This window comes from Sander lucioperca, chromosome 6 (assembly GCF_008315115.2).
Source record: "Sander lucioperca isolate FBNREF2018 chromosome 6, SLUC_FBN_1.2, whole genome shotgun sequence".
Taxonomy (NCBI): domain Eukaryota; kingdom Metazoa; phylum Chordata; class Actinopteri; order Perciformes; family Percidae; genus Sander; species Sander lucioperca.
Genome location: NC_050178.1, coordinates 14,895,276 through 14,920,567, shown reverse-complemented (window position 1 = coordinate 14,920,567; position 25,292 = coordinate 14,895,276). Strand labels below are relative to the sequence as shown.

Genomic DNA, 25,292 nt, shown 5'->3' with positions numbered 1-25,292 from the left:
CACTGGATATGTATGTCTGGATATATATGCCTACTTGGTAGGCATATGTATCTGGACATATGCATACATATGCCTACCAAATTTCATACCTCTACGTGATAGGAGGGGGCTTTAACTTTGAAAACTGATAGGGGATGCTATCGAGCCAATTTACCATGCCCAAGCCTGCGACCCATGTCAGATCGCAATTTTCACCAAGTCTGATTTGCGTACCAATTTTCTTGCTTTTTAGAGCAGCTGAAGTACCTTAAAGGGATGATAGAATGCAATACCGAGTTTACCTTGTCATAGTTGAATAATGTAAAACAGGCATACATAGAACCTCAAAGTCCCATTGACACCTCTTTCCTATGCAAATCTCACAATTTGAAACTGCAGCTGAAAACGGGCGAATCCCAACGAAGCTAATAGTTGACGTCAACTGAAATGAAGTTTGAAGCCAGCCGGGGATGTTTTCTCGGGCCTCCGCTGCTCCAGCCATTCCATCTCCAGCATTGCCGCTGCCGGCCCCCCGTTAATAAGTACTGACCAGTTTCTTGTACATTATTGTTTGAGGTATCATTGATCTCAACAGAGAGTTCTGTTTTCATTGGTCATGGTTTGGTCCGCCCCTTATGCTTTAGCCACGCCCCCTTTCACAGCTAATGAATTGTATGACGTACAGTCTTTGTGTGTTCAAAAACTGGAACACAATAAAACTGATTGGATTTCATAAGGGCGAATTGTTAAATTGTTACAATGTAATTTAAAATCTGCTTTAAAAATAAACATGTGTTTTGGAATATAATGTTCAGCATCGGCACCTTTACCTATGTGCTAAAATATACAATGACGAAGCCTAGTGACAAGTCCATAGCAACCAGTGTTGAATTGTTATTTCCCAGTGTCCTTTGCTGAATGGTCTCACTGTTTTATTGTTTTATTTCATGTGAATACTAGTTTACTAGAGGAGGAACTTAGTATTTGAAGTAATGCAGTAATGCAGAAAGTGTGCATTTAGTTTCCATGCTTATTGTGTTTCCACAACAATGTCAGTGAGTAAATCTACTGAAATGGCCACCACACCATAACAGAGGAGTGTGATGTGTAAGATGAGAATGCAGAGGTTAACTCCCATACGTCATGGCTGTAAAAATCAAATGGCACCTGTACGTCTTTGCTAAGTGCAAACTTGTACGCAAGGTGAGGGTCATGCCTCTTTTTCATATCATGTTGGAGGGTCATAGAAAAATTATTACTGACGAGGGGAGGGTCAAGTCTTTTTAGGAGGCCACAAAACTCCTCCGGTGGCCCCTTAATTAAATAATGAACAGTCCCTTAGAGCAGCCAATTGTAGACCTAATGTCATAAGGTGCCCGAAGAGCAGTATTACAATGTGTGTAGCAAAAATGCCCTAAGAGCAGCCAATGAAGGTTGCATTGAGATACGGTAAGGTGCTCTAAGAGCAGTATTAGAATATATGCAGCAAAAATGCACTAAGAGCAGCCAAGAAGTATGTTGCATGTAGCTATGACAAGATGCCCTGAAAGCAGCAAGAATACCGCAGCAAAAATGTCAATAGACCTAACATAAGATGCAATGAGAGCAGCGTAACTTGCTATCATAGCCAGTAAAAGTTACACATTTCATCAGGCTAAGGTAATTAATAGAATATAAGCTAACATTAGCTATGATCCTGTCATTTCTTAGAGCTAGCTAGCTAATGTTGCGAGTTAGCTTACTTACATTAGTTAGCTAGCTAGTTAAATAACAGCTTGATAGAAACACCAGCTTTACTTTAATCCAAATACTTTAATATCTTGACATTTTCTAATATAGTTCAACGTAAAACATACCATTACCTTGACTGCAACGACCTCCTTTTGTTTTGGAAGAGTGATGTCTCATGAGTCCTGAGAAAAAATTCAAATAATCCAAGCCCCACCTCCTAAAAAATTAAAATAATCCATGTCCCGCCTCCTGCTGTCGCTGATTGGACGGCTGAGAGAACCAATAAGATGCAATGCTGCCCAGAGAACATATTTCAATAACTAAAAGTCCAACCCAACACATCCTTTACAAGGTGTGAGTGAGCAGGAGTTTGATGATTGGAGATGATTTGAAACAAGGTGGAGAACCTGATACACTGATGGTCTGAGACATCCAAATCCTCCACATTCAGAGAATCAATGGTCAGACCAAGTGTAAAAACTAAGTCCAAAGTATGGCCACGGTTGTGAGTAGGGCAGGTAACATGCTGCGTGAAGTTAAAAGAGTCCATAGTTCCAAGAAATTCAGCGCTGGCATTGGATGGAATGGCCACATGAATATTGAAGTCCCCAGAGATTAAAATCTTGTCATTGCCTAAAACAACTCAATTCAGAAAATTCAGTTAGCAATAAAGAATTCAGTTTGGGAGACGGTTACACAAAGAACAGGCTTTGTACCACCTGTTTTAAACATAAAAACCTCAAAATAAGCATTTGTACCAATAGGAGTGCACCAGTGGCATTTTTTTTTAAATGACAGCAATACCTCCTCCACGGCCACTAAGCCTGGGTGAGCTAAAGAAGTCATAGTCGGGGGGACATACTTCTAAGAGCTGGCTATATTCACCAGATTCCAACCAGGTTTCAGTGAGGAACAAGAAATCTAGGAGGATGGAGGAGATAAACTCATTTAGAATCAAAGTCTTTCTTGAGAGGGTCCTCACATTTAGGACACATAACCACTGGTAATGGGACAGCAGTGCATTTTATGTAAAGAAGATTTTTTTTTTAACCCTATTAATGGTGTAATGAGGACAGGAGGCCCTATCTGTGACAACAGTCTGAATGGGGAGATGGACCGGTGGTGGTGTTGATGGCAACGGAGGACAGTAGGGGAGGTTAGTGCTGCGTCCTGAGCTGATGCCAGAGAGGGAGAGAGGGATTCCAGGGTGTGTGTGTTGTGTAAATAAATAAATATCTCATGTGGTGAGAACTGCACAGCATGCTGGATGTTAGCGGCTAGCATTTGCGAGCCTAGCTTGTTTGGATGAATGCCGTCTCTCATGAAGAGAGAATATTGATCCCAAAAAAGATTAAAATTGTCAATGAAACCAACACTGTGTGCCCCACATGCAGACTGAAGCCAGTTGTGAAGGCTGAGGACTCTGCTGAAGCGACCGACACCAGTGTAGGAATGGGACCTAAGATAAAAACAGATTTGCCACATTGTTTTAGAAGCTTAAAAAGTTGGCTAAAATCGTTTTTGGTCAGCTCCGACTGTTGGCGGATTGTATCGTTGGTTCCCACATGGACAATGATCCTTTTTATGGAAGTTGGGAGTGAAGGTAATATATCCCAGAGTTTTTCCCGGATGACAGTGACCGTGGCACCGGGGAGACAGTGTGTAGCTGCATTGAAGAAACGTACGCTCCTGATAATGGAATCACAGACGATTCATGTAGTAGGGGAGAAAAGTGAATTAGGGGATGGAGACTGGGTGCTAACAGTACCGTGGGTGGACCGAACAGGGAGGTGTAGTGGTGAAAAAATGGGGTCCGACTTGGGAGAGTGATCCTACGCTGGCACTGGGCGAGGGAGACCTTCAGATCGTCTGATCACCGCCTCTTTCAGCATCCTGCGACGGGAGGCGGGGGAACCCTCCTGAGTTGGACCGGATAGCCAGTGCCAGTGACAGGTGGAGAGGCCATATCCAGAGAAGAGCCCCGGTAGGATGGTAGCTGAACTGCAGGAGCATCTGCCGTGTGGACAGAATTATGTAGCGGTTTGAGAGGACTAGGCAAGGTTGTGGTCCGGCCTCTACAGAGTCTCTCTTACCGCCTCAAACAACCTCAGTCCAGGACGGCTGAGACCAGTGGAAAGTACAGTTGGGTGTAGAACTCAGAGGAGGGACTTTGGGTCTGGCTCCTGATGGAGCACAGGCTGTGCCTGGCATGACTGGGGCGGCCATCGGTGGTGAGTGTGCATCCTGGTCCCCGTTATCTGCAGCAATGGCACCGGTACCCGCATTGATTGATGGTAGCCACGGAAGGGTGGCAGCAGAGTCTGAGACCAAGGCTTTTGATAATTGAGAGGAGGGGATTGGGGCACCTGGACACCAAGAGTAGACGACTGCATATACGAGATATGTTTCGCCTGGGCAGAGGCGACCGATATAAAGCCTGCAATCATCCTGTCCTTTTCCCAGATTTCTGTATTCGGTGAATATTGTCCTTCATTTGTGAGTAAGTTCACAGTCTTTACACATAGCCATGGAGCAACTTTAAGGACTAGTAACGCAATTGTTAGCTAACGTTAAAGTTTATAGTTAGGGAGTGAGGAGTTGCAGCGTTCACCTAGACCGGTGGGGATAGGTGCATAGCTACAGACACGGCACCCCATCTCTTCTCTGCTTCTTTTCATAGTCGTCAGATTCATCTACCAACCCTTATAGAGCTGGCTCAGGTTTGCCTTGCGCCAACTCTTAGTTATGTTGTTATAGTTTTAGACTGCCGGGGGACTTCCGACACACTGAGCTCCTCTTTCTTCTCTCTTTCCATCTGTGTGCATCCATGTCCCAGAAATGCTTGTTACTAACTTAGCTCTGGGGAGCTTATTCCCCGGATTTCTTATGTTTTTTCGCCCTGCAGTTTTCCTTGGATTAGGGTGGCACCTAAATCATGGTTGCAGCTGTCGCCGTGGTCCTGCTCTGCGCCCTTCTATGCCCTGCTATGCCCTAATACGCTCTGCTACACCCTGCTATGCCCTGCTACACCCTGCTACGTCCTACTACACCTTGCTACATCCCGCTATGCCCTGCAGCGCCCTGCTATGCCCTGTAGTGCCCTGCTACGCCTTGCTTCATCCTGCTATGCCCTGCTTCGCCCTGCTACACCCTGTAACGCCCTGCAGTGCCCCGCTATGCCTTTAACTACTACAACCACAATTTCTATTCATAGTTCCATTATCTTTATTGTGACTATAATTGCCACTGTTCATCACACCCCCAACTGGCACCATCAGATGCTGCATACCAAGACCCTGGGTCTGTCTGAGGTTTCTGCCTAAAAGGGAGTTTTTCCTGCCCACTAAATGCTTGCTCTTGGGGGAATACTGGAGTTGTTGGGTCTTTGTAAATTATAGAGTGTGGTCTGTAAAGTGTTTTGAGTCTTTTTTATTCCTCTATTGTTTCTCATCTTCCCTCTCTCTCTCTCTCTCTCAGTGGGATTCCCGGGAAGAAGTGTGGGACCATCATCTTCTCAGCTGAGGAGCTCAGTAACTGCCGGGTTAGTATCACATCATACTCAGGTCACTGTTGGTCAAGGTTCACACACAGACATTGTGATATAAACAGTCCAAGACAGAGGTCAGAAAGTGTAGCACTACAGTATGAATTCATGACAGTAACGTTCGGTGTTTCCATTTTTAACTTTGCCAAGTGAATTGAAATGAGCACACAGACAGAATATTTTTTTCATTTGCATCAAGTGGAGGAAAAGCGAATCTATAATTTTCAAAGTGATGTTGAGTGATCATGAGCTCATGAATTATTTATCCAGTGTTATGATGAGTGAGGAATAGTGGACCCAAACGCAGAGAGAGAGAGGCAGGCAGGAGCAGCGTTGAAACGCAAAGGTTTATTTCCTCAAAAAACAAAAACCAAACAAGGAGTCCTGTGAGCTGCAGGCAAAAACTAATACCGGGGAGAAAAAGGAGAGACTGACGAAGACACACACAAACACACTGACACGGGGGAATACAAAACGATCTGACAAGAGACAAAGGGAACACAGGGGTTAAATACAAGAGGTAATGAACAAATGAGGAACAGGTGACACGACAGGTGAAACACATCAGGGCGGGGCAGGACAATCAACAAAGGCAAAAAGTAAAACTAGACATGACAGGACAGAAAACAGACTATCAAAATAAAACAGGAAACAGAAATATACACAGAGAACAGAACAGTCAACAGGGTACACAAACTACACAATGAACAGGGAATACAAATACACACAACAGAAATATACAAAACAAGATACATACAGAAATCTACAAACAAGGCAAAAGAAATATCCAAACAGGTAACAGAATAAATATACAACACAGGGAAAATGCACAAATAAACAATAAAGACAACAGAAAAGAACAAACTGGTAACAGAAATATCCCAAAACCATAACATCCAGTCTCTCATAGTTCACTTTTTCTTGCTGTGGTGGGTAAATAATTGGACATTCCAATCAAAGAGAGAAGCACGTGCAAGCACACACGCACACACACACACACACACACACACACACATATTATGCACATTTACATGCAAGCATATGAAATTACATCCATGCTGGTAAGTATTTGAAGCAGTTTGCTATAATGTATACACATAATTTAACCTTTCTCATACTATATCATGCATATAAATGTGAGGAAGGTGAAAGTCACACCGCAGGCTATTGCAGTGGTGATGGTATACTGCAGAGGGCTTCAGAACTTAAAGTTTACATTCACATTTATTAGTTATGGTTCATGAGGCCTGTTGGATTTCCTGTACAAATGCCTCTGTCTGGGTAAACATCCCTGGTTAGTTTTATTTCAATATATCAGTTCTATCTAAGGTTTTAGGTATAGTAACAACCTAGACAAAGGCGGGAAAACACAAAGTAAAACTGGACATGACAAGACAGAAAACAGACTATCAAAATAAAACAGGAAACAGGAACAACCGACAGAAAACATGAAATACACTAAACACAGAAACTTGACACAACACAAGACAACACAAGGGAGAACAGAGAACACAGGAATTAACCAAAACATACACAATACACAGAACACAGTCAAGACAGGGTAAACACAATAAACAGGGAGATAACTAAACAGAAATATACACAACAGAAATATACAAAACAGGATACATACAGAAATTATAATACAGGCAACAGAAATGTACAAACAGGTAACAGAAATGTCCAAACCCCATCACAAAACCACCTTTATAGGGGCTGCACCCCTACCTTTATGCTGTATATTAAATTTAATTTGTATTTTGTAATTTATGTTTATTCTTATTTATTTCTTGTTTATTGTGCATGTGTGTGAAGCACTTTGTAACTGTGTGTTTTTAAAAGTGCTATATAAATAAATAAAAATAATTCTTACTTACTAAATACACAGGCTGCCAACTTTTCAATTTAGTTGAGATATTAGATTTGACGTGGTAATCTGAACAGGATTACATTCAAAATGTCAGCAAACCTCTGATGGAAAACATTGATTAATTTAATTTATGCAAGTTTAACATTGACATTTTCAATGTGTTACAATATCATTTGAGCTTTCCGTTTACAGTTTATGCCGCAACATGACCAGTTATGCATTTGTTGTTTATTGCATGAGAAAATGAATGCGTTGTCATGTCTCGTCTCTGTGTCAAGTTTTTGTTTTAGTTTGTTTCGTGTTTTCTATTAGTTTTCCATTTCCTGTTTTGAAACTTACCTTCTCGTCTTATTTCAGATTTGTTGACTTCCTGGTCTTTGTCCTCCTTCCCGCCTGTGTGATTACCTGTCCCCGCCCCTATGTGTTGCACCTGTGTCTCATTGTCCCCCCAGTCTTGTGTATTTAAGTTCAGTCTTCCCCTTACTCCTGTGCAAGATCGTATGTTTTCCTTGTGTGCAGCCTTCGAGCGTTTTTCCCTGTTTCCTATGTTCCTGAGTTCCTGATTCCCTTGGATTTTTTGACTACTGCACTACTACTACTACTACTTCATTTCCCTTTGCCTGTCGTTACTTGGACACTGTTGCCTGTAAGTTTTAGCAGTGCTCTAATAAAACCATTGATCTTCTACTTACTTGAGTTGAGCATTTGTGGGTCCATATCCTGGTGTGCGTGACAGAATGATCTCGCCACTAAAATGGACTCCGCCGACTCAAATATGGTAAAGAACGCTCTTCGATCTCAAGGACAGAAGCTTCACCAGCTAGAGGAAGTTCTGTCCACCATTCAACAGGAGATGCGAGGTATGGTGGAGCGTCAGCTGGGATTACAGAAAGCTGTGTGAGTGTCTCACCTGACTACTCAGCTTCAAACTGTCCAGTCTACTGCTGCGTCGCCTGTCTCTCAGAGCGCCACAGATCTGGTCCCATCTGCTGATCCCACAGTCGGAGAGGGTTCTGCTGCTTCTCCAGTCCAGTCACCTGTCAGCCCCGCTGCTTTACCTTATCTGTCTTGGCCTGAACGCTTCTCTGGTGAGTTTGGTGACTGTCAAGCCTTTTTAACTCAGTGTGAATTACATATTTTGTGCTCCAGTCAGTCCATTACCCCACAGATCGGGCCAATATTGCTTACCTAATTTCACACTTGTCTGGTCGAGCAGAGGCATGGGCAACAGTGGAGTGGGGAAGAAACTCGCCCCTGTGTGACTTGTTTGCTCGCTTCACCCAAGCATTTACCCAGATTCACTCCGGGCAGAGAAGCGGCCCGAGCCCTGTTGAGCCTTCGCCAGGGCAGACGACCATTTGCGGACTATGCCATCGATTCCCGCACGCTGTCAGCAGAGAGCGGGTGGAACCAGGCTGCTCTACTAGATGCTTTCCCATATGGTCTTTCCAGCGCGCTGAAGGATCAGCTGGCTCCATTGAATCTCCCAGTGGACATCGACGCTCTCATCGCTCTGGCAATTAAGGTTGACAAGTGGCTCTTTGAATGTGAAAGAGAGACCTGACCACGGTGGGAAATGTGGAGCAGGAAATGTTAACCCTCTCCTTGATTTCATGTTGTTGTGGAGAAGGTGAACCAGGAAATGAGTTGGGGGAAATGCAACGCTACCAAGTGATGTGTATTTTTCGAGAGGTGCATCAAAGAGTATAGACGTAACAAGGGGCGAAACTCAATAGAACGTTGTGCTGCAGCTTGCAATGGAACATTCTACTGAGTGCAGCTCCGCCATCTTGGACTGAATGCAACACAACGTTCTATTGAGTTTTGCCTCTTGTTACTTCTATACTCTTTGGGTACATGTCGGGCGGGATGCAACGCTTCACAAATAAAACAAAATATCGCATAATTATCGCAAGACTTTCGGTATAATATCGCGCAACGTGATATCGTGATAACGATATTGAGCCGATATATCTTGCATCCCTATTCCTGTGTCTACTCCTGCGAATGTGACTGTGGTTCCTGCTCCCCCTTCTGAGGCTTCTTTTGAGAAGGATTTTCCAGATCTCTCTTCCATTCCTTCCTGCTATCTGGATTTAAAGGAGGTGTTCAACAAGACTAAGAGTACTGCTCTACCTCTTCACAGACCATACGACTGCGCTATTGACCTGCTGCCTGGCTCTTCACCTCCCAAGGGGCAGCTGTACTCTCTCTCTCCATTAAGGAATACATCGATTCAGCTCTGGATCATTCGACCCTCCTCCTCACCTGCTGGTGCAGGTTTCTTCTCCGTGGGGAAGGACAAGTTGCTACAGCCGTGCATCGATTATTGTGGACTCAACGACATCACGGTAAAGAACAATGACTTGTGAGTGTTATTGTCACTATTCATCACACCCCCAACCGGCACCGTCAGACACCGCGTACCAAGAGCCTGGGTCTGTCCGAGGTTTCTTCCTAAAAGGGAGTTTTTCCTCGCCACTAAATGCTTGCTCTTTGGGGATTTACTAGAATTGTTGGGTCCTTGTATGTTATAGAGTGTGGTCTAGACCTACTCTATCTGTAAAGTGTCTTGAGATAACTCTTGTTATGGTTTGATACTATAAATAAAATTGAACAGGTACCCCCTCCCATTGATTTCTTCTGCTTTCGAACTTTTGCAGGGTGCTACCATCTTTACCAATTTAGACTTAAGAAATGCATATCATTTGGTAAGGATCAGGGAGGGGGACGAGTGGAAAACGGCATTTAACACTTCTAGTGGACATGTACGACATACGAGTACTTGGTCATGCCATTTGGTTTAACTAACGCTCCTGCTGTGTTCCAGGCTTAGGTCAATGATGTTCTCAGGGATATGTTAAATGTATTTGTGTTTGTCTACCTTAATGATATTTTGATCTTCTCCCATAACCTGAACGAGCATATTCAGCATGTACATGTTGTTCTTCAGAGGCTACTAACCCACAAACTGTTAAGGCAGAGAAATGTGAGTTTCATGTTCCCAGGGTGTCCTTTCTGGGATATGTGGGAGAAGTGAGCATGGATCCAGAGAAAGTCAAAGCGGTCAAGGATTGGCCTTTTCCCACCAACCGCAAAGAGGTTCAACGTTTTCTGGGGTTTGCTAATTTCTATAGAAAGTTTTTCAGAAACTCCAGTTCTGTTGCTGCTCCATTACATGAACTCACCTCATCCAAGATTAGGTTGGAGTGGAATCCTCGGGCGGACTCAGCCTTCCAGGCTCTCAAGGAGCGTTTTGTGATGGCTCCAGTTCTGGTTTTACCTGACCCTAGTCGACAGTTTGTGGTGGAGGTAGATGCCTCCAATGTCGGCCTGGGTGCGGTCCTCTCACAACGCCTTCCCACGGATGGTAAGCTACATCCTTGTGCTTTTCTCTCCCGTAAACTGTCCCGTGCAGAAAGAAATTACGATGTAGGTAACCGGGAGCTGCTGGCAGTCAAGGTGGCATTGGAAGAGTGGAGACACTGGTTGGAGGGGGCGGAGCACCCATTCTTTGTTTGGACAGACCACAAGAATCTGACTAAAGCTGGCTACCCGGGATCTTCCCCTTTGCGTTGAGAGCAATAAGTTGGCACCCCGGTTCATTGGTCCATTTCCTGTCAATGAAGTTATTAACCCTGTTGCTGTAAGACTGAAGTTACCTAGGACCATGAGGGTTCATCTGACCTTCCACGTGAGTCATGTGAAACCTGTTCAAGAGAGTCAGCTGGTGCCTGAGACTCTCCCTCCTCCGCACATCATTGATGGAGGCCCTATCTATACCGTGAAGAGGCTTCTTGCTGTCAGAAGACGAGGGAGAGGCCGTCAGTATCTTGTGGACTGGGAGGGGTACGGGCCCGAAGAAAGGTCCTGGGTGTCAGCCAGCAACATATTAGATCCTGAGCTTATTTGTGAGTTCCACCAGCAACACCCTGAAGATCCTTGGCCGTCTGGAGTCGGCCTTTAAGGGAGGGGTACTGTCATGTCTCGTCTCTGTGTCAAGTTTTTGTTTTAGTTTGTTTCGTGTTTGCTGTTAGTTTTCCATTTCCTGTTTTATTTTGAAACTCCCGACTGTGTGATTACCTGTCCTCGCCCCTATGTGTTGCACCTGCGTCTCATTGTCCCACCTGTCTTGTGTATTTAAGTTCAGTCTTACCCTTACGCCTGTGCGAGATTGTTTTCCTTGTGTGCAGCCTTCAAGCGTTTTTCCCTGTTTCCTGTGTTCCTGAATTCCTGATTCCCTTGGATTTTTTGACTACTGCTTGTTTTTCGGATTTCCCTTTGCCTGTCATTGCTTGGACACTGTTGCCTGTAAGTTTTATTAGTGCTCTAATAAATAAATCCATTGATCTTCTACTTACCTGAGTTGAGCATTTGTGGGTCCATTTCCTGGTGTGCGTGCTATGCGGTCAACGCGTGAGAGTTGGCAGCCCTGATACACATGCAATGAAAGTGAGCTGTGTCACCTTAAAAGTACAATATGTAATTTACTGCTGCTAGGGGCTCTCAATTATAACCATGGATGTACACACAGACTTTTGATGACGGTGTGAATCTTGGGAGTTGTTGTCTTTATTGTTAACCACCATTGTTGATGAAAATGTTATCAGTTTTATTTGCGTTACATTTACTAACATTTATTGATATGTCATTCTTATTAATGTTTTTCCAACATAATTACTTGTGATTATATTTGTGGTGGTAGCTCAAACTACTAATATAACCAGCTAAAACTAAAATATCACAATAAATCCCTTATGTATTGTGCCTGGGGTCTGTGCCCGACAGATCATTACTTATATGTTGGATCTATCTTGAAATGTCATATCAATAAATTAGGTCTCTACTGTATTACTGTGTTGCAAAGTAGCTTGTAATCAAGAAAAAAACTGCATGGTTCGACTCGAATTGACTCAACTCACTTTAGGTACCATGTGCTTTTCTCTATTTAGTTTTCCACTGCGGATAGTACCCCTTCAGTGTAGCTGGGATCCTCAGCTGATTGCTGCATGAAACTGCTGCTCCTCTTTAACGCAACTATAGCTGGATCCTTTCATCTGGGTCAAGTGAATAGGAAATTGCGGCCACTATTGACGGTAGCATGGCTATTAAAAGATGTCGGGTTGGTGCAAGGTGTCCTGTATCGCTCTAGTGTGGCTCTCTCTGACCAATCAGTGGGCTGCAGTATTTTGACTCTAGTATTGCCTCGGTTTAGGTATCAGGTAAGATCCAAAACTTTTGCTAATGGAAAACCAAGAGAGCAGAGCTCTACTATGCAGGGTAAATGCTTTAAAAGAGAGGTTTTGTTCTACTACTCGCGTTGATCTCTCCATAGGCTCCAAAGTCATGCTGGTTTGTTTTCTGGTTCTTGTTTTGTGTATGATGATGTTGCTGAAAACCCATCTATAGAAGTCTACACAGCAACACTTGGTAACACTTTACAATAAGGTACACAAACAAATAGGTAGTTAATGATTAGTTACTGTTTTTTGAAAAGGGTAGTTACTGTTTTTCAGAAGGGTAGTTACTGTTTTTTGAAAGGGTAACGAATGATTAGTTACTGTTTTTCAGAAGGGTAGTCACTGTTACACCAGCAGCAAATAGTGGACCCCAATGCAGAGAGGAGGCAGGCAGGCCGGAGAAGGTTTGAGCGCTGGGGTTTATTTAAATCAAAAACAAGGAAAATGCAAACCGAGATAGTCCCCAAAAAACCAAGGGCAAAAACTACTATACAAAACACAAGGTAAGGAAAACCAAAAAAACCTCAAGAGACTTAAAAAAAACCGGGAACAGATAAAAAAAGGAAATCCAGGGAGTAACAAACTAGAATTGACTGACACAGGGAGGTAAAGCACACACAAACTGACCAGACGAAGACGCACAACGATCTGACAAGAGACAAGGGAAACACAGGGGCTAAATAAACTAGGTAACGAGCAAACACAGGACAGGTGACACCAGGGCTGGGGAACAGGTGGAGCACATTAGACAATCACACAGGCGGGAAAACACAGGAAGCAAAACTAGACATGACAAGACAGAAAACAGACTATCAAAATAAAACAGGAAACAGAACATAAACAGGGAAATGCACAACAGAATATACACAGACCACAATACACAACACAGGATACATTTACAAGACAGGGAACAGAAAAATACAGAATAAATATACAAAAACAGGAAACATACAGAAAACTACATACAGGCAACAGAAATAGAACAAAATACAAAGCAAAATACTGAAACCATAACAGAAATGTCCAAAACAGTACCCCCTCCTCAAGGGGCGGATTCCAGACGTCTCAACAAAACAAAAAACAACCCAGGGAGGGCGGCGAGGGAAGACTGGAGGAGGAACAAAAAGTCAAAAGATCAAAAAACAAAAAAGAACCAAAAATAACCCAAGGAGGGCGAGAGAGTCCAGGGGAAACAGAGAGAGTCACTGGAGAACTGGGGAAAGAGTGAGCTCAGGAACTGAGGGCCGTGGGCCCTAGGGGGACAGGGGACCGAGAGCCCTAGGGCACAGGGAACAGAGAGCACTGGGGCACAGGGGAGCAGAGAGGGCACTCGGGGAGCATAGAGGGCCGGAGAGGCCTGGGGGAAACAGAGGGCCGGAAAGGCCTCGGGGAAACGGAGGACCACACGGGACAGGGAACAGAGAGGCCACACGGGACAGGGAACAGAGGGGCCACACGGGACAGGGAACAGAGAGGGGCCACTCGGGACAGGGAACAAAGAGGGGCCACTCGGGACAGGGAACAGAGAGGGGCCACTTGGGACGGGGAACAGAGATGCCCTGGGACAGGGAACAGAGAGCCGCAGCGCAGATGGGACCCCTCTGGGGGCCGGCGGAGAAGGAGGTGTCTAGGCGAGGTGCCTAGCAGGACCACGGTGACAGCTGCATGATATAGGTGCCACCCTAATCCAGGGAAAACTGCAGGGCGAGAAAACATAAGGGCTCCGGGGAACAAGCTCCCCAAAGCTAGGTTAGTAACCAGCATTTACCCACAGATGAAAAGAGAGAGGAGAGAGGAGCTCAGTGTGTCAAAGGAAGTCCCCTGGCAGTCTAAAACTATAAGAGCATAGCTAAGAGCTGCAGAGAAGCAGAGATAGGGTGGGGGGCATGCCATGACTGTGGCTAACACCCTCCCCCGCCGGTCTAGGCGAACGCTGCAACTCCTCACTCCCTAAATATAAGCTTTATCAAAGAGGAGAGTCTTAAGTTCATTCTTAAATGTGTTGACGGTATCTGCCCCCCTGAACCCAGACTGGGCGCTGGTTCCACAGGAGAGGACCCTGATAGGTAAAGGCTCTGGCTCCCATTCTACTTTTAGAGTCTCTACGAACCACAAATAACTCTACATTCTGGGAGCGCAGTGCTCTAGTGGGACAATAAGGTACTATGAGCTCTTCAAGATATGATGGTGCTTGACCATTTAGAGTTTTGTAGGTCAGGAGAAGGATTTTAAATTCAATCCTGGATTTTACAGGAAGCCAATGCAGGGAAGCTAATACAGCATAAATATGGTCTCTTTTCTTACATCTTGTCAGAACACGTGCTGCAGCATTCTGGATCAGCTGGAGAGTCATAAGGGACTTATTTGAGCAACCTGATAGTAAGGAATTACAATAATCCAGCCTGGAAGTAACAAATGCATGGAGTAGTTTTTCAGCATCGTTTTGAGACAGGATATGCCTAATTTTGGCAATGTTACGAAGGTGAAAAAGGCTGTTTGTTTTAAGTGGGCGTTAAAGGATATATCCTGATCAAAAATAACTCCTAGATTTCTGACAGTAGTGCTGGAGGACTGGGCAATGTCATACAGAGCTATATCTTTAGATAATGAGGTTCTGAGGTGTTTAGGGCCCAGCACAATAACCTCAGTTTTGTCTGAGTTTAACATCAGAAAATTGAAAGTCATCCAGGATTTTATATCTTTAATGCATGCTTGAAGTTTAACTAACTGACTAGTTTCATCTGGCTTGATTGATAGGTATAATTGGGTGGCATCCGCATAACAGTGAAAGTTAATTGAGTGTTTCCTAATAATATTGCCTAGAGGAAGCATATATAAGGTGAATAGAATTGGTCCAAGCACTGAGCCTTGTGGAACGCCATTAACAAATTGAGATTGATCAGATAAACAGGACTTAAACCGGCTTAGTGCGATTCATTTAATGCCACCTAAATGTTCCAGTCTCTGTAACAGGATGGTATGGTCAATAGTGTTGAATGCAGCACTAAGTGCCGTCTCTGTGCTACGATGCATTCTAAATCCTGAATGAAAATCCTCAAATACACTATTGCTATGTAAAAAGTCACATAACTGATATAGCGACTACCTTCTCAAGGATCTTGGAGAGAAAGGGAAGATTAGATGTAGGTCTATAGTTGGCTAAGACCTCAGGATCGAGGGTGGGTTTTTTCAGAAGAGGTTTTATCACAGCTACTTTAAATGACTGCGGTACAGTTTGTTCTAGTTCTAACATACACCGTCTGGTGCTACTTGGACACGTCATCAGTGATGAACCCGAGGTCAACAGGTGTTTCGGGTCTTTAATCAACAGACACCCTCGCTCGGGCGACCCTCCCGGGGGTGATCAGTCCCCGGCCTGTGTCCAAGTGGTGTGCTACTCCATGGATCCCCCCTCCGGACCCACAGCCATCGTGAGGCTTTTTCAGCAGCCTCAGAGATGTTCTTTATGGCTCGTCTGCACAGTTGTCCTTTAACTCCAAGGAGTTTGAGTGCTTGCTAACCTAATTACCCTTTAATATGGAGGACGGCCGGAAAGTAGAGGTGAATATGTCCCCAAAAAAAGGGGTATTGACCGAAGCAAAGTGCATCTGTTAGCTTATAACGTGTAGCATGTTTAAAGTGTCCAAGGAATACTAAGACTCTGGTTTAATGTGACTGTCCAGCAAAGCCCCGGCAACCGACCTCCACTGGCTCACTGCATGCTTTCCAGCCGCTGCTCCTGCACTCCTCCACTAGCTCCGCATACTTGGCTCTCTTGCACTCATTTGCCTCCTCCAATCCCCAAAGGGGACAGTAAGCTCCACTATGACCACCTGCCTGGTCGACTCCAATGTTATCACCACGTCTGGGCAGAGTGAAGTGGCCGTGATGTGATTCTGGAACTTGAACTACCTTCCCAGGTTTACTTGAAGGTGCCAGTCTCTTGCATTGACAAGGAGCCCACCTGGGGAGCGTGGCTGCTGTTGTGCCTTCTCCCCAGCTCTGACAAAGGAGATGGTATGCTTGGAGGGATGCTGATTCTTACTGCTCTGAATCGCTGCGGTGATTGTATCTGCCAGAGCCCTGAGGACCTGATCATGGCACCAGCGATACCACCTATCCCCAAAAGCCTTTATACAGCAGCTGAGGATATGCTCCAGTGTGCCACTCCTTTGGCACAGTTGGCATGCTGGAGAGTCTACCAAGCCCCAGCGGTGTAGGTTGGATGGGCTAGGTAGAATGTCGTACACCAAACTGATGAGGAATTTCATGCGCAGTGGTTCAGAGCTCCACAGCTCTGCCCAGGTGATCTTGCGCCTCTCGGCATTCTCCCACCTAGTCCAGGCGCCTTGCTGTTGCATACCGACCATCTTGGTCAGGAGATCTTCCTACACCTCTGCCCGCACCTCGTCCTGCACCAACTGACGCTTCTCCCTCTCTCTTGCTTTGTCATAGTGTGGCTTGGGAAAACTGCCCAGGCCTGCACATCCCACGGCCACGTTGCCAACCAAGACGCCATGACTCAGCCGTGCCTCCGGTATGTCCACCGCTTCCTGTGCCTGCCACTTCCTTCCCGTCTTAACACAGATTCCATCTGAGGAGACTTTGGCATCAGAGGAGTCTCGGTACATCAAGACCTCCCAGGCATGTGTGACCTTGCAGCTTGGTGGAATGACCATAGAGGGCAATGTTACTTAGGGATGGTGGGAGCCCTAACCACTTCCTAAGGAACTGACTGATGGTTCTCTCCAGCGCTTCTACCGTTGTCATGGGTACCTCGTATACGGGAAGGGGCCAGAGAAGCCTGGGCAGGATTCCGTGCTGGTACATCCAGGTTTTGTACTTTCCTGGGAGCCCTGACTTGTCGACTGCAGTGAGCCATTTCGTTACGTCGTTCCTGGTTTGTTGGCAGTCGTGTCCCTCAGGAAGCTGTCAAAGATCTTCCCCAAGCTCTTGACTGATGGAATTTGTGACCCCTGCAAGGTAAAGCGGAACCGGTCAGCCACTTTGCCTTTCTTTAAGACCAGGGACCTGGATTCGGCTGGCTTAAAACTCATCCTTGCCCATAGGATGAGACGTTGGAGCCCCTGAAGAAGCCACCTGCACCCCGGAACTGAAGTTACTGTCACGGTTAGGTCATCCATAAAGGCTGGGTGGCTGCCGAGTACCAGATCTAGACATGGGGCCTCTACATTCCACTTCTGCTGATTTGACGATCATGTTCATGGCTAGAGTGAAGAGTGGTACCGAAATTGTGCAGCCGGTAATGATGCCCTTCTCTAGCTGTTGCCAGGCAGATGTTACCGTTCCTGATGAAACTCTCAATCTGAAACTGTTGTAGTAGTCCAGAATGAGGTTGCGGATTGTCTCTGGCACATGATGTCTTGTCAGTGCTTCTTTGACCAGCTTGTGGGGAATTGACCCGTAGGCGTTGGTAAGCTCCAGTCAGAGTATGGCAAGGTCTCCTCTGGTCTCCTTTGCCTCCCGGATCAATTGGCTCACCAGTCCTGTGTGCTCTAAGCATCCAGGTACTCCTGGGACTCCCCGCTTCTGCACTGAGGTGTCTATGTACTGTTCTTCAAGAGGAACTCCATTAGCCATTGGGGCACGATCTTGAAGATTTTCCCTTCGACGCAGAGCAGCGAGATTATACGAAACTGCTCGATGGTGCTTGCATTCTCTTCTTTGGGTATCCAGATCCCCTCGGCTGATCTCCATTGGGAAGCCGCTTTCCCTCTCTGCCAAAACACCTTCAGGATTTTCCAGAGTCGACCAAGTAGCTTTGGGCACTGTTTGTAGACCCTATAAGGTACTCCGCTGGGACCAGGAGCGGAACTTGATCTTGCTGCCATTACTGCGTCCTTCACCTCTTTCAAGGTGGGCCCAGAGATGTTGAACTGAGCTGCTGGTTCTCGAGGTTCGATGAGCTTCTTGCAGGGGCCAAGGTCTTGCTCCCTTGCAAAGTCACTGAAAGTGATACTGAGGTGGTGGTTCATCTCCTCCTCAGAGCACGTGAGGTTGCCGCTTTTCTTCTGCCCCAGGAGTCTCTTAGTGAAGCCGAAGGGGTTGGAGATGAATACGCTTGCGGGCTTACTCCTTGCCCTTCTTTCCGTGCCACTCAACCCGCCTGAGTGTGGTGAGCCTCTTCCTCACAATCCCTCTGAGTTCAGCCAGGGCAGTTTTCTCCTCCTCCTTTGCTGCCTTGTACTGACGTTTCAGGGATCATAGATCTTGTCTCAGCTGGCAGATCTTGACCTCTCGCCGGTTTGGTCATAATGGAGTAGTTGTGCCACGCTTTTCTGTGACACCAAACCACTCCGCGCCTATGCCCATTGTGAGGATGCACATGGTATGGAGTTTCTGTTCCACATTCCCCTTGCTTGTTGACTCCAGGATCTTATCGAGGTCTTCATCAAACTGGTGCCAATCCTTCTTGTTAGCGGCAGGCCACTTTACCAGATGCTGTTCTGGTTTTCTACTTTGAGAAGGCTGGTGCTGCTTGGAGGTTCTGGGCACTGTGGTGTGGCTCTGGGCCTGGCTCCTCCTCCGTCTGACCAGGTTCTGCAACCGGCACTCCAGAGACTGAGGTACTGGCTACTGCCCCTGTGCATTGCTGCATTCGCCCACCCTTAAGGCAGGCCATCTTTGTCTGATGGATCATCAGACCTGTCTGGTTTTTGCAAACCTTGCCGCAGATGCATACTGTGCTCGTTGTTGTTTGTCCATTTGCTTGTGTCATTGCCTGAAAGTCTGTCCGATTGGGATTCTCATTCCCCCCCCCCTCTCGGGAATCCCTGGGGGTATTTCACAGAAGGGTTTTTCGTAGCTTGCTTGGGTGCAGTTCGGGCTGCTAACCCTTACTGCCCTGGTTACCGTCTTTCCGCGTCAGCTGTCACTCCAGCACATAACCTGTTAATAAAGACATATTGATCATATCTAGTAATGAAGTGTTAACCATGGGTAACACTTCTTTAAGTAGCCTAGTTGGGATGGGGTCTAGATGGCTTAGCTGAAGAGACCTTAACATTAATTGTTGAAGATCTATAGGATAAAAGCAGTCTAAGTTTATGTCAGGTCTTGTTGTTCTTTCTAGTGGTCCTGTGTTTAAAGGTGAACCGTTAGAAGTTGAGGGCAAGAGGTGATACATTTTATCTCTAATTGTTATAATTTTATCATTAAAGAAGCTCATGAAGTTGTCACTACTCAGAGCTATAGGAATAGATGTCTCAATAGAGCTGTGATTCTCTATCAGCCTGGCTAAAGTGCTGAAAAGAAACCTTGGGTTGTTCTTATTTTCTTCTATTAGTGATGAGTAATCTGATGCTGATCTGGCATTTCTGAGGGCCTTCCTCTGTGTTTTCAGACTGTCTTGCCAATCTAAATGAGATTCTTCCAGATTGGTGGAACGCCATTTACTTTCAAGTTTTTGCCAGGTTTGTTTTAATTTGCGAGTTTAGGAGTTATACCAAGGTGCTAGTTTCCTTTGCTTCATCATCTTCTTTTTGAGAGGAGCAACAGAGTCTAAAGTCATCCGTAGCACCATATACAAAATTATCAATTTGGGAGGGACTGAAGTTAACATAAGAGTCCTCTGTTATATTAAGGCACGGCATTGAATTAAATGCTGTTGGAATATCTTCCTTAAATTTAGCTATAGCACTGTCAGATAGGCATCTAGTGTAGAAGCTTTTTATCTAATTACGTATAGTTGGGTAGTAAGAATTCGAAAGTCATTAAGAATGGTCTGATAATAAAGGATTCTGCGGAAATATTAAATCTTCAATTTCGATGCGATATGCCAGCACAAGGTCGAGGATGTGGTTAAAACAGTGAGTGGCCTTATGCACACTCTGACTGAAATCAATTGAATTGAGCCTTAGTTGAAAGCAATACTAAGGCTATGGTTGTCAACGTCCACATGGATATTAAAATTACCTACAATAAGTACTTTGTCTGATTTAAGGACTACACATGATAAAAACTCAGAGAATTCAGATAAAAATTCAGAATACTGACCTGGAGCTTGATAAACAACAACAAATATAATTGGCTGTAATGTTTTCCATGTTGGATGTAGAAGATTAAGAACAAGGCTTTCAAACAAGTTATAATTTAGTTTAGGTTTAGGATTAATTAACAGGCTTGAATCAAAGATGGCTGCAACTCCCCCTCCTCGGCCAGGGCCTCGAGCAAGTATTAATATGACTGGGAGGAGTGGATTAATTTAGACTAACATATTCTTCATGGCACAGCCATGTTTCGTTAAGACAGAATAGATAAATTTGATTATCTGATATCAAATCGTTTACTAGTACTGCTTTAGAAGACAGAGATCTAATATTTAATAGTCAGCATCTAATTTTCCTATTCTGTTCTATAAATGGAGCTCAGCGTAAATTCTTTCAGGAAGACTTCTAAAACATAATTACTTTTCTCTCTCCTCTAAACGGAACAGCTGTAGAGGTGTTCACTTTTATCTTAACCAATCAGAAGCGGCCATGAAAATCACGAGCCAATCACCGCATGACATCCCTATTTTAAACATCTCTCTCTCTGCTGCTCAGTTGTCATTTCAGGCTAAGAGCACAACCCTCCTCCTCCCCTTGCTCCTCCGGTCTTCATCACGCACGGCTCCTGGGTCCTCCTCCGGCAGGCCACTACCACTTGGTCTTCAGGCTCCTCACACCACCATCAGTGTCTAGACTCCATCGGGGGATTATTTTTCGGCTTTCTACCCCTTTAAAAAAAATTTTGGAGTCTAATCTCCAAAGACTGTACATTTCAAATCATGCATATGTACAATAAATCTTTGCATATCTGCAACGAAGTCTCTCCTGATTGAATTGCAGTGGTGGTTTTAATTCCAATTAGGTTCTTAAGTATAGCTCCTCTTTTGTTTAACTTTGATTTAACTGATCTGAGTCGGGGGACAGACACCGTGGTTATGGAACTATGAGTGGGCGACTGCTCCAACGGAAGCACAGAGAAGCGCGTAGCACTGCACCTCTGATTACTGATTTCAACCTTGGCTTGTCATGGTTTATGACCGATAATAGACTCGGTCAGATTTCTTGATATGAAAGCGGCTCCGTCCAAAGTAGGATGAATGCCATCTCTCTTAATCAGACCAGGCTTGCCCCAGAACGCCCTCCAGTTATCTACGTAGCCCACATCATTAGCTGGGCACCACCCCGACAACCAGCGGTGGAAGGATGACATGCAGCTGTACATGTCATCGCTGATCAGGTTTGGCAGGGGTCCAGAGAAAACTACTGAGTCCGACATTGTCTTTGCATATGCACAAAGTGACTTAACATTAATTTTAGTGATCTCCAATTTGCGTAATCGGGTATCATTACCACCTACGTTAAGTATGATGTATTTACGGTTATCTTTAGCCAGCAGCTTTGATAGGATTCCACATCGCCCGCTCTGGCCCCAGGGACGCAAACAACCACGGACGTTGTTACCATTTGATTTGTGTAAGGAACTTTGTTATAATTTTCTATCACAGCTCACATCAGGTAGCAGGCAGACCAACCATGAGGACGTGGTTGCAGCAGAGGGAGAGGAGCCTTCGCTCTCTCTATGAAGGAAAGACTATGTGTGCTAAGGCTTCAAACAGCCAGGGTATAGACCAATAGAGTATGTACTGATCATATTTTACTGGGAGACTCAATTAACACTTATAATTACCTTTTTCTTAGTTTCTAAGTCCATTGTATGTCAATATATCCAACTACAGTATACTGTCCTATAATTTAATCTGTGTTTACATTGTTTTACTGTAATTATTTTTTAAAATGCACACAATATATAAAAACACTTTTTTACATTCACCCTTTTGTCTGTTTGGTTCATTATATGATACAGGAAATAAGGTTGAGACTATTATAATGCTTTATTTTTAGTCCAATATAAAACTCTTTTATTTATTTTTTTTACAAATCACCATATCTACATAATGGATATTTAAACATATTCTGCTGGGGCCCCAGTGGTAGAAGCTCTAGTAACAGAAGCTGGAACTCAGTGTCATTATTTGCACTACATCACAGGTCAGGATCAGTTTTTCATCACCAACAATACACAAACATACTGAGTAATTGGGTTATGTATATATTTCACGTACTCAGTTTCACCTAAAGCAAGCTGTATTTCTCTGCCTACTTGTGTCTGCAACAACACTTCTGAGGGTGGTGCAGGAATATCACACACAACTCCTAGACGCCTGGGATCATCTGGTCTCCTGAGCTCACTGATGGCTCACCACTCCAGTCCGGACAACAGCCTTTTCTGCAGGACAGCTCTTTGAAGGGCTGGTGGGATGTGGCTGTAGTCCTTCACTTCCTTGACTTCTTATTGTAAAGCTTGAAGTACCTTATTAGATGATAAAAAGTGTCTGAATTTAGCTCAATAATATATATATATATATATATATATATTTTTTTTTTTAATAAAGCCTTTGCACTCTAGGAAAATGTTCTAGCTTTCATAATCACTACTGGAACACTTATTTCTGGAATATTATTGATCACACTTTCTAGATTCCTCCCTCTGTGTATGTGTACACGTACAATAAAGTATAACAAAGTACAATATGGCTTCATGTTGAACTTACTCAAATGATCTATCTGCTTTTCCCTTGGGTAATCTGCCAAGGTGGTGCAGGGCCCGAGCTTCACCAGCCATGCACATCACATCAAACAATAATGATCACTAAGCAAAGTATTTGTCAAGGGCCTAGTGTGTTAGTTATAGTACATAGTTTGGACAGTAGTTACAATATGCATTAATTCTAAATATTGTTGAAATTTACAGCGTTAAAAAATACAAATATGTGTCAGTTATCTGCCATCCTGCAGCAATACAACCGCAAACGTGATGGATAGAGCAAAAGACTGATCATTGAGAAAGAAGCAGAGGGAACTGTAAACAAAAGGACATAATATCAAACAAATAAGTCCATTAGTTTACGACTCCACAAATGTTTTGTTTGCAAGTTTGAAGTTTTACCTTTCTTTGCTTAGTGATTTTTGTTTGATACTTGAGAAGTTTTGTTTGGAATTAAAGGCACAAAAATAATCCCATAACTTCCTAAACAAAATATGCTACTGCCCAAAGGAGTCCCGTATCAGAGCTATCAGTTGGCAATAAATTGCGTTTTGATTCTGATAAATGAATATGAATATAAATGAAAACTGTGCTGTGTAGACTTCTATAGATGGATTTTCAGCAACATCATCATGAGATATACACAAAACAAGAACCAAAAAACAAACCAGAATGACTTTGGAGCCTATGGAGAGATCAACGCGAGTTGTTGTGCTATAAATTACTCAAATCATCAAAAGTAATGGGTGTAAAAAGTTCAATATCTCAAGAACAAAACCTCTTTTAAAGCATTTACACTGCATAGTAGGGCTCTGCTCTCTTGGTTTTCCATTAGCAAACGTTGTGGATCTTACCTGATACTTAAACCGAGGCAATACTAGAGTCAAAACACTGCAGGCCACTGATTGGTCAGAGAGAGAGAGCCAGCGATACAGGACATCCTGCACCAACCATCTTTTAATAGCCATGCTACCGTTAATAGTGGCCGCAATTTCCTATTCACTTGACCCAGATGAAAGGATCCAGCTATAGTTGCGTTAAAGAGGATGTCACAGCAGTTTCATGCAGCGATCAGCTGAGGATCCCATCTACACTGAGGGGTTACTATCTGCAGTGGAAAACTAAATAGAGAAAAGCACATGGTACCTGACAATGTTCAAATCCAAAATTAATCCAAAAATGAAATGGAATTTGTTGAGCATGTCATATCACCTTTAACCCCTCTAGTTACACAAACTTTAGTCACAACACATCACCAGATGATACATTAGAGGGTAATTGTAAATCATACAATGTCACAGAAATATAATTAGTAGCAGTAATACAGATTTTTTTTTCTTGATTACATTCCACTTTGCAACACAGTAATACAGTAGAGACCTAATTTATTGATATGACATTTCTAGATCGATCCAGCTTACTACACTAAACCGTACAGTAACAGAGTGTGACCTGGTAGCTGGAGAGGTGCCAGTTCACCTCCTGGGCACTGCCAAGGTGCTCTTGTCCCCTCCCCCCTTCCCTTGCTTGGAATTTAGGTTAGTTAGGTTAAGGGATTGAAATGACAATTAACATACAAAAAAACATTATTTTGTAATGCTGGTAAGGCTCAAGTCCAAGTTAATTTAAAGCTGTAAGTCTGAACAAAATGAAAACCATGTGAAAGATAAACTGTTGTTGTTCGCCCAGGACATAGCCACCATGCAGCTCTGTGCCAACAAGCTGGATAAAAAGGATTTCTTTGGCAAGTCTGACCCTTTCCTGGTCTTCTACAGGAGCAACGAGGACGGGACGTAAGTGTGTGTGTTTGTTCAATGACTTTCAGTCCATATGTTTGTCCCTCAGTTGAGGCCAGTATGCCGCTCCTCTGTTGGATCCAGTCCCATGGGACTTTGAAACCTTCTTGCCCATCAGATGGAAGACTCTCTCATTCTCAGTCTCTCATTGGTCAGAAATGTTACCAGGAAGATTTGCCTAGAAACGCTTCCTGCTCTTTCTTTATTTTCCTTCTTCATTTTGGAGCAAACAAAACAAAATATCCGTCCCCAGATAGCATCTAGACTGTGACTAGAAAATGTTCTGATGCATCTTATAAGAATTAGTGCCCCCTCAAGGTGATCTCGGCCCACTGGTTTTGCCCTGCATCCGAGTGCGATTGCTGTGTTTACATACACCCAAACCAACCGGACCTGGTGACACGCTCTAGGTTGCAAAACAACTGGTCCAAACGAGCTAGGTGTGAATACACCCTGAGACATATTATGTGCTGAGGCAAACATATTCATACATTAGAGATAAAAGCCCTGTAAAATAA

At 44.2% G+C, this 25,292-nt stretch overlaps 1 protein-coding gene across 1 annotated transcript in view; it reads left to right on the top strand.

Annotated features, from left to right (window-relative positions):
• Positions 1-25,292, top strand: part of LOC116059772 (copine-9-like) — a 310,601-nt gene that overhangs the window by 176,217 nt on the left and 109,092 nt on the right. Inside the window, exons 7-8 of the mRNA XM_031313026.2 lie at positions 5,188-5,251; positions 24,668-24,771. Coding sequence (XP_031168886.1) covers positions 5,188-5,251; positions 24,668-24,771 — 168 coding nt within the window. The remainder of the gene's footprint in view (positions 1-5,187; positions 5,252-24,667; positions 24,772-25,292) is intronic.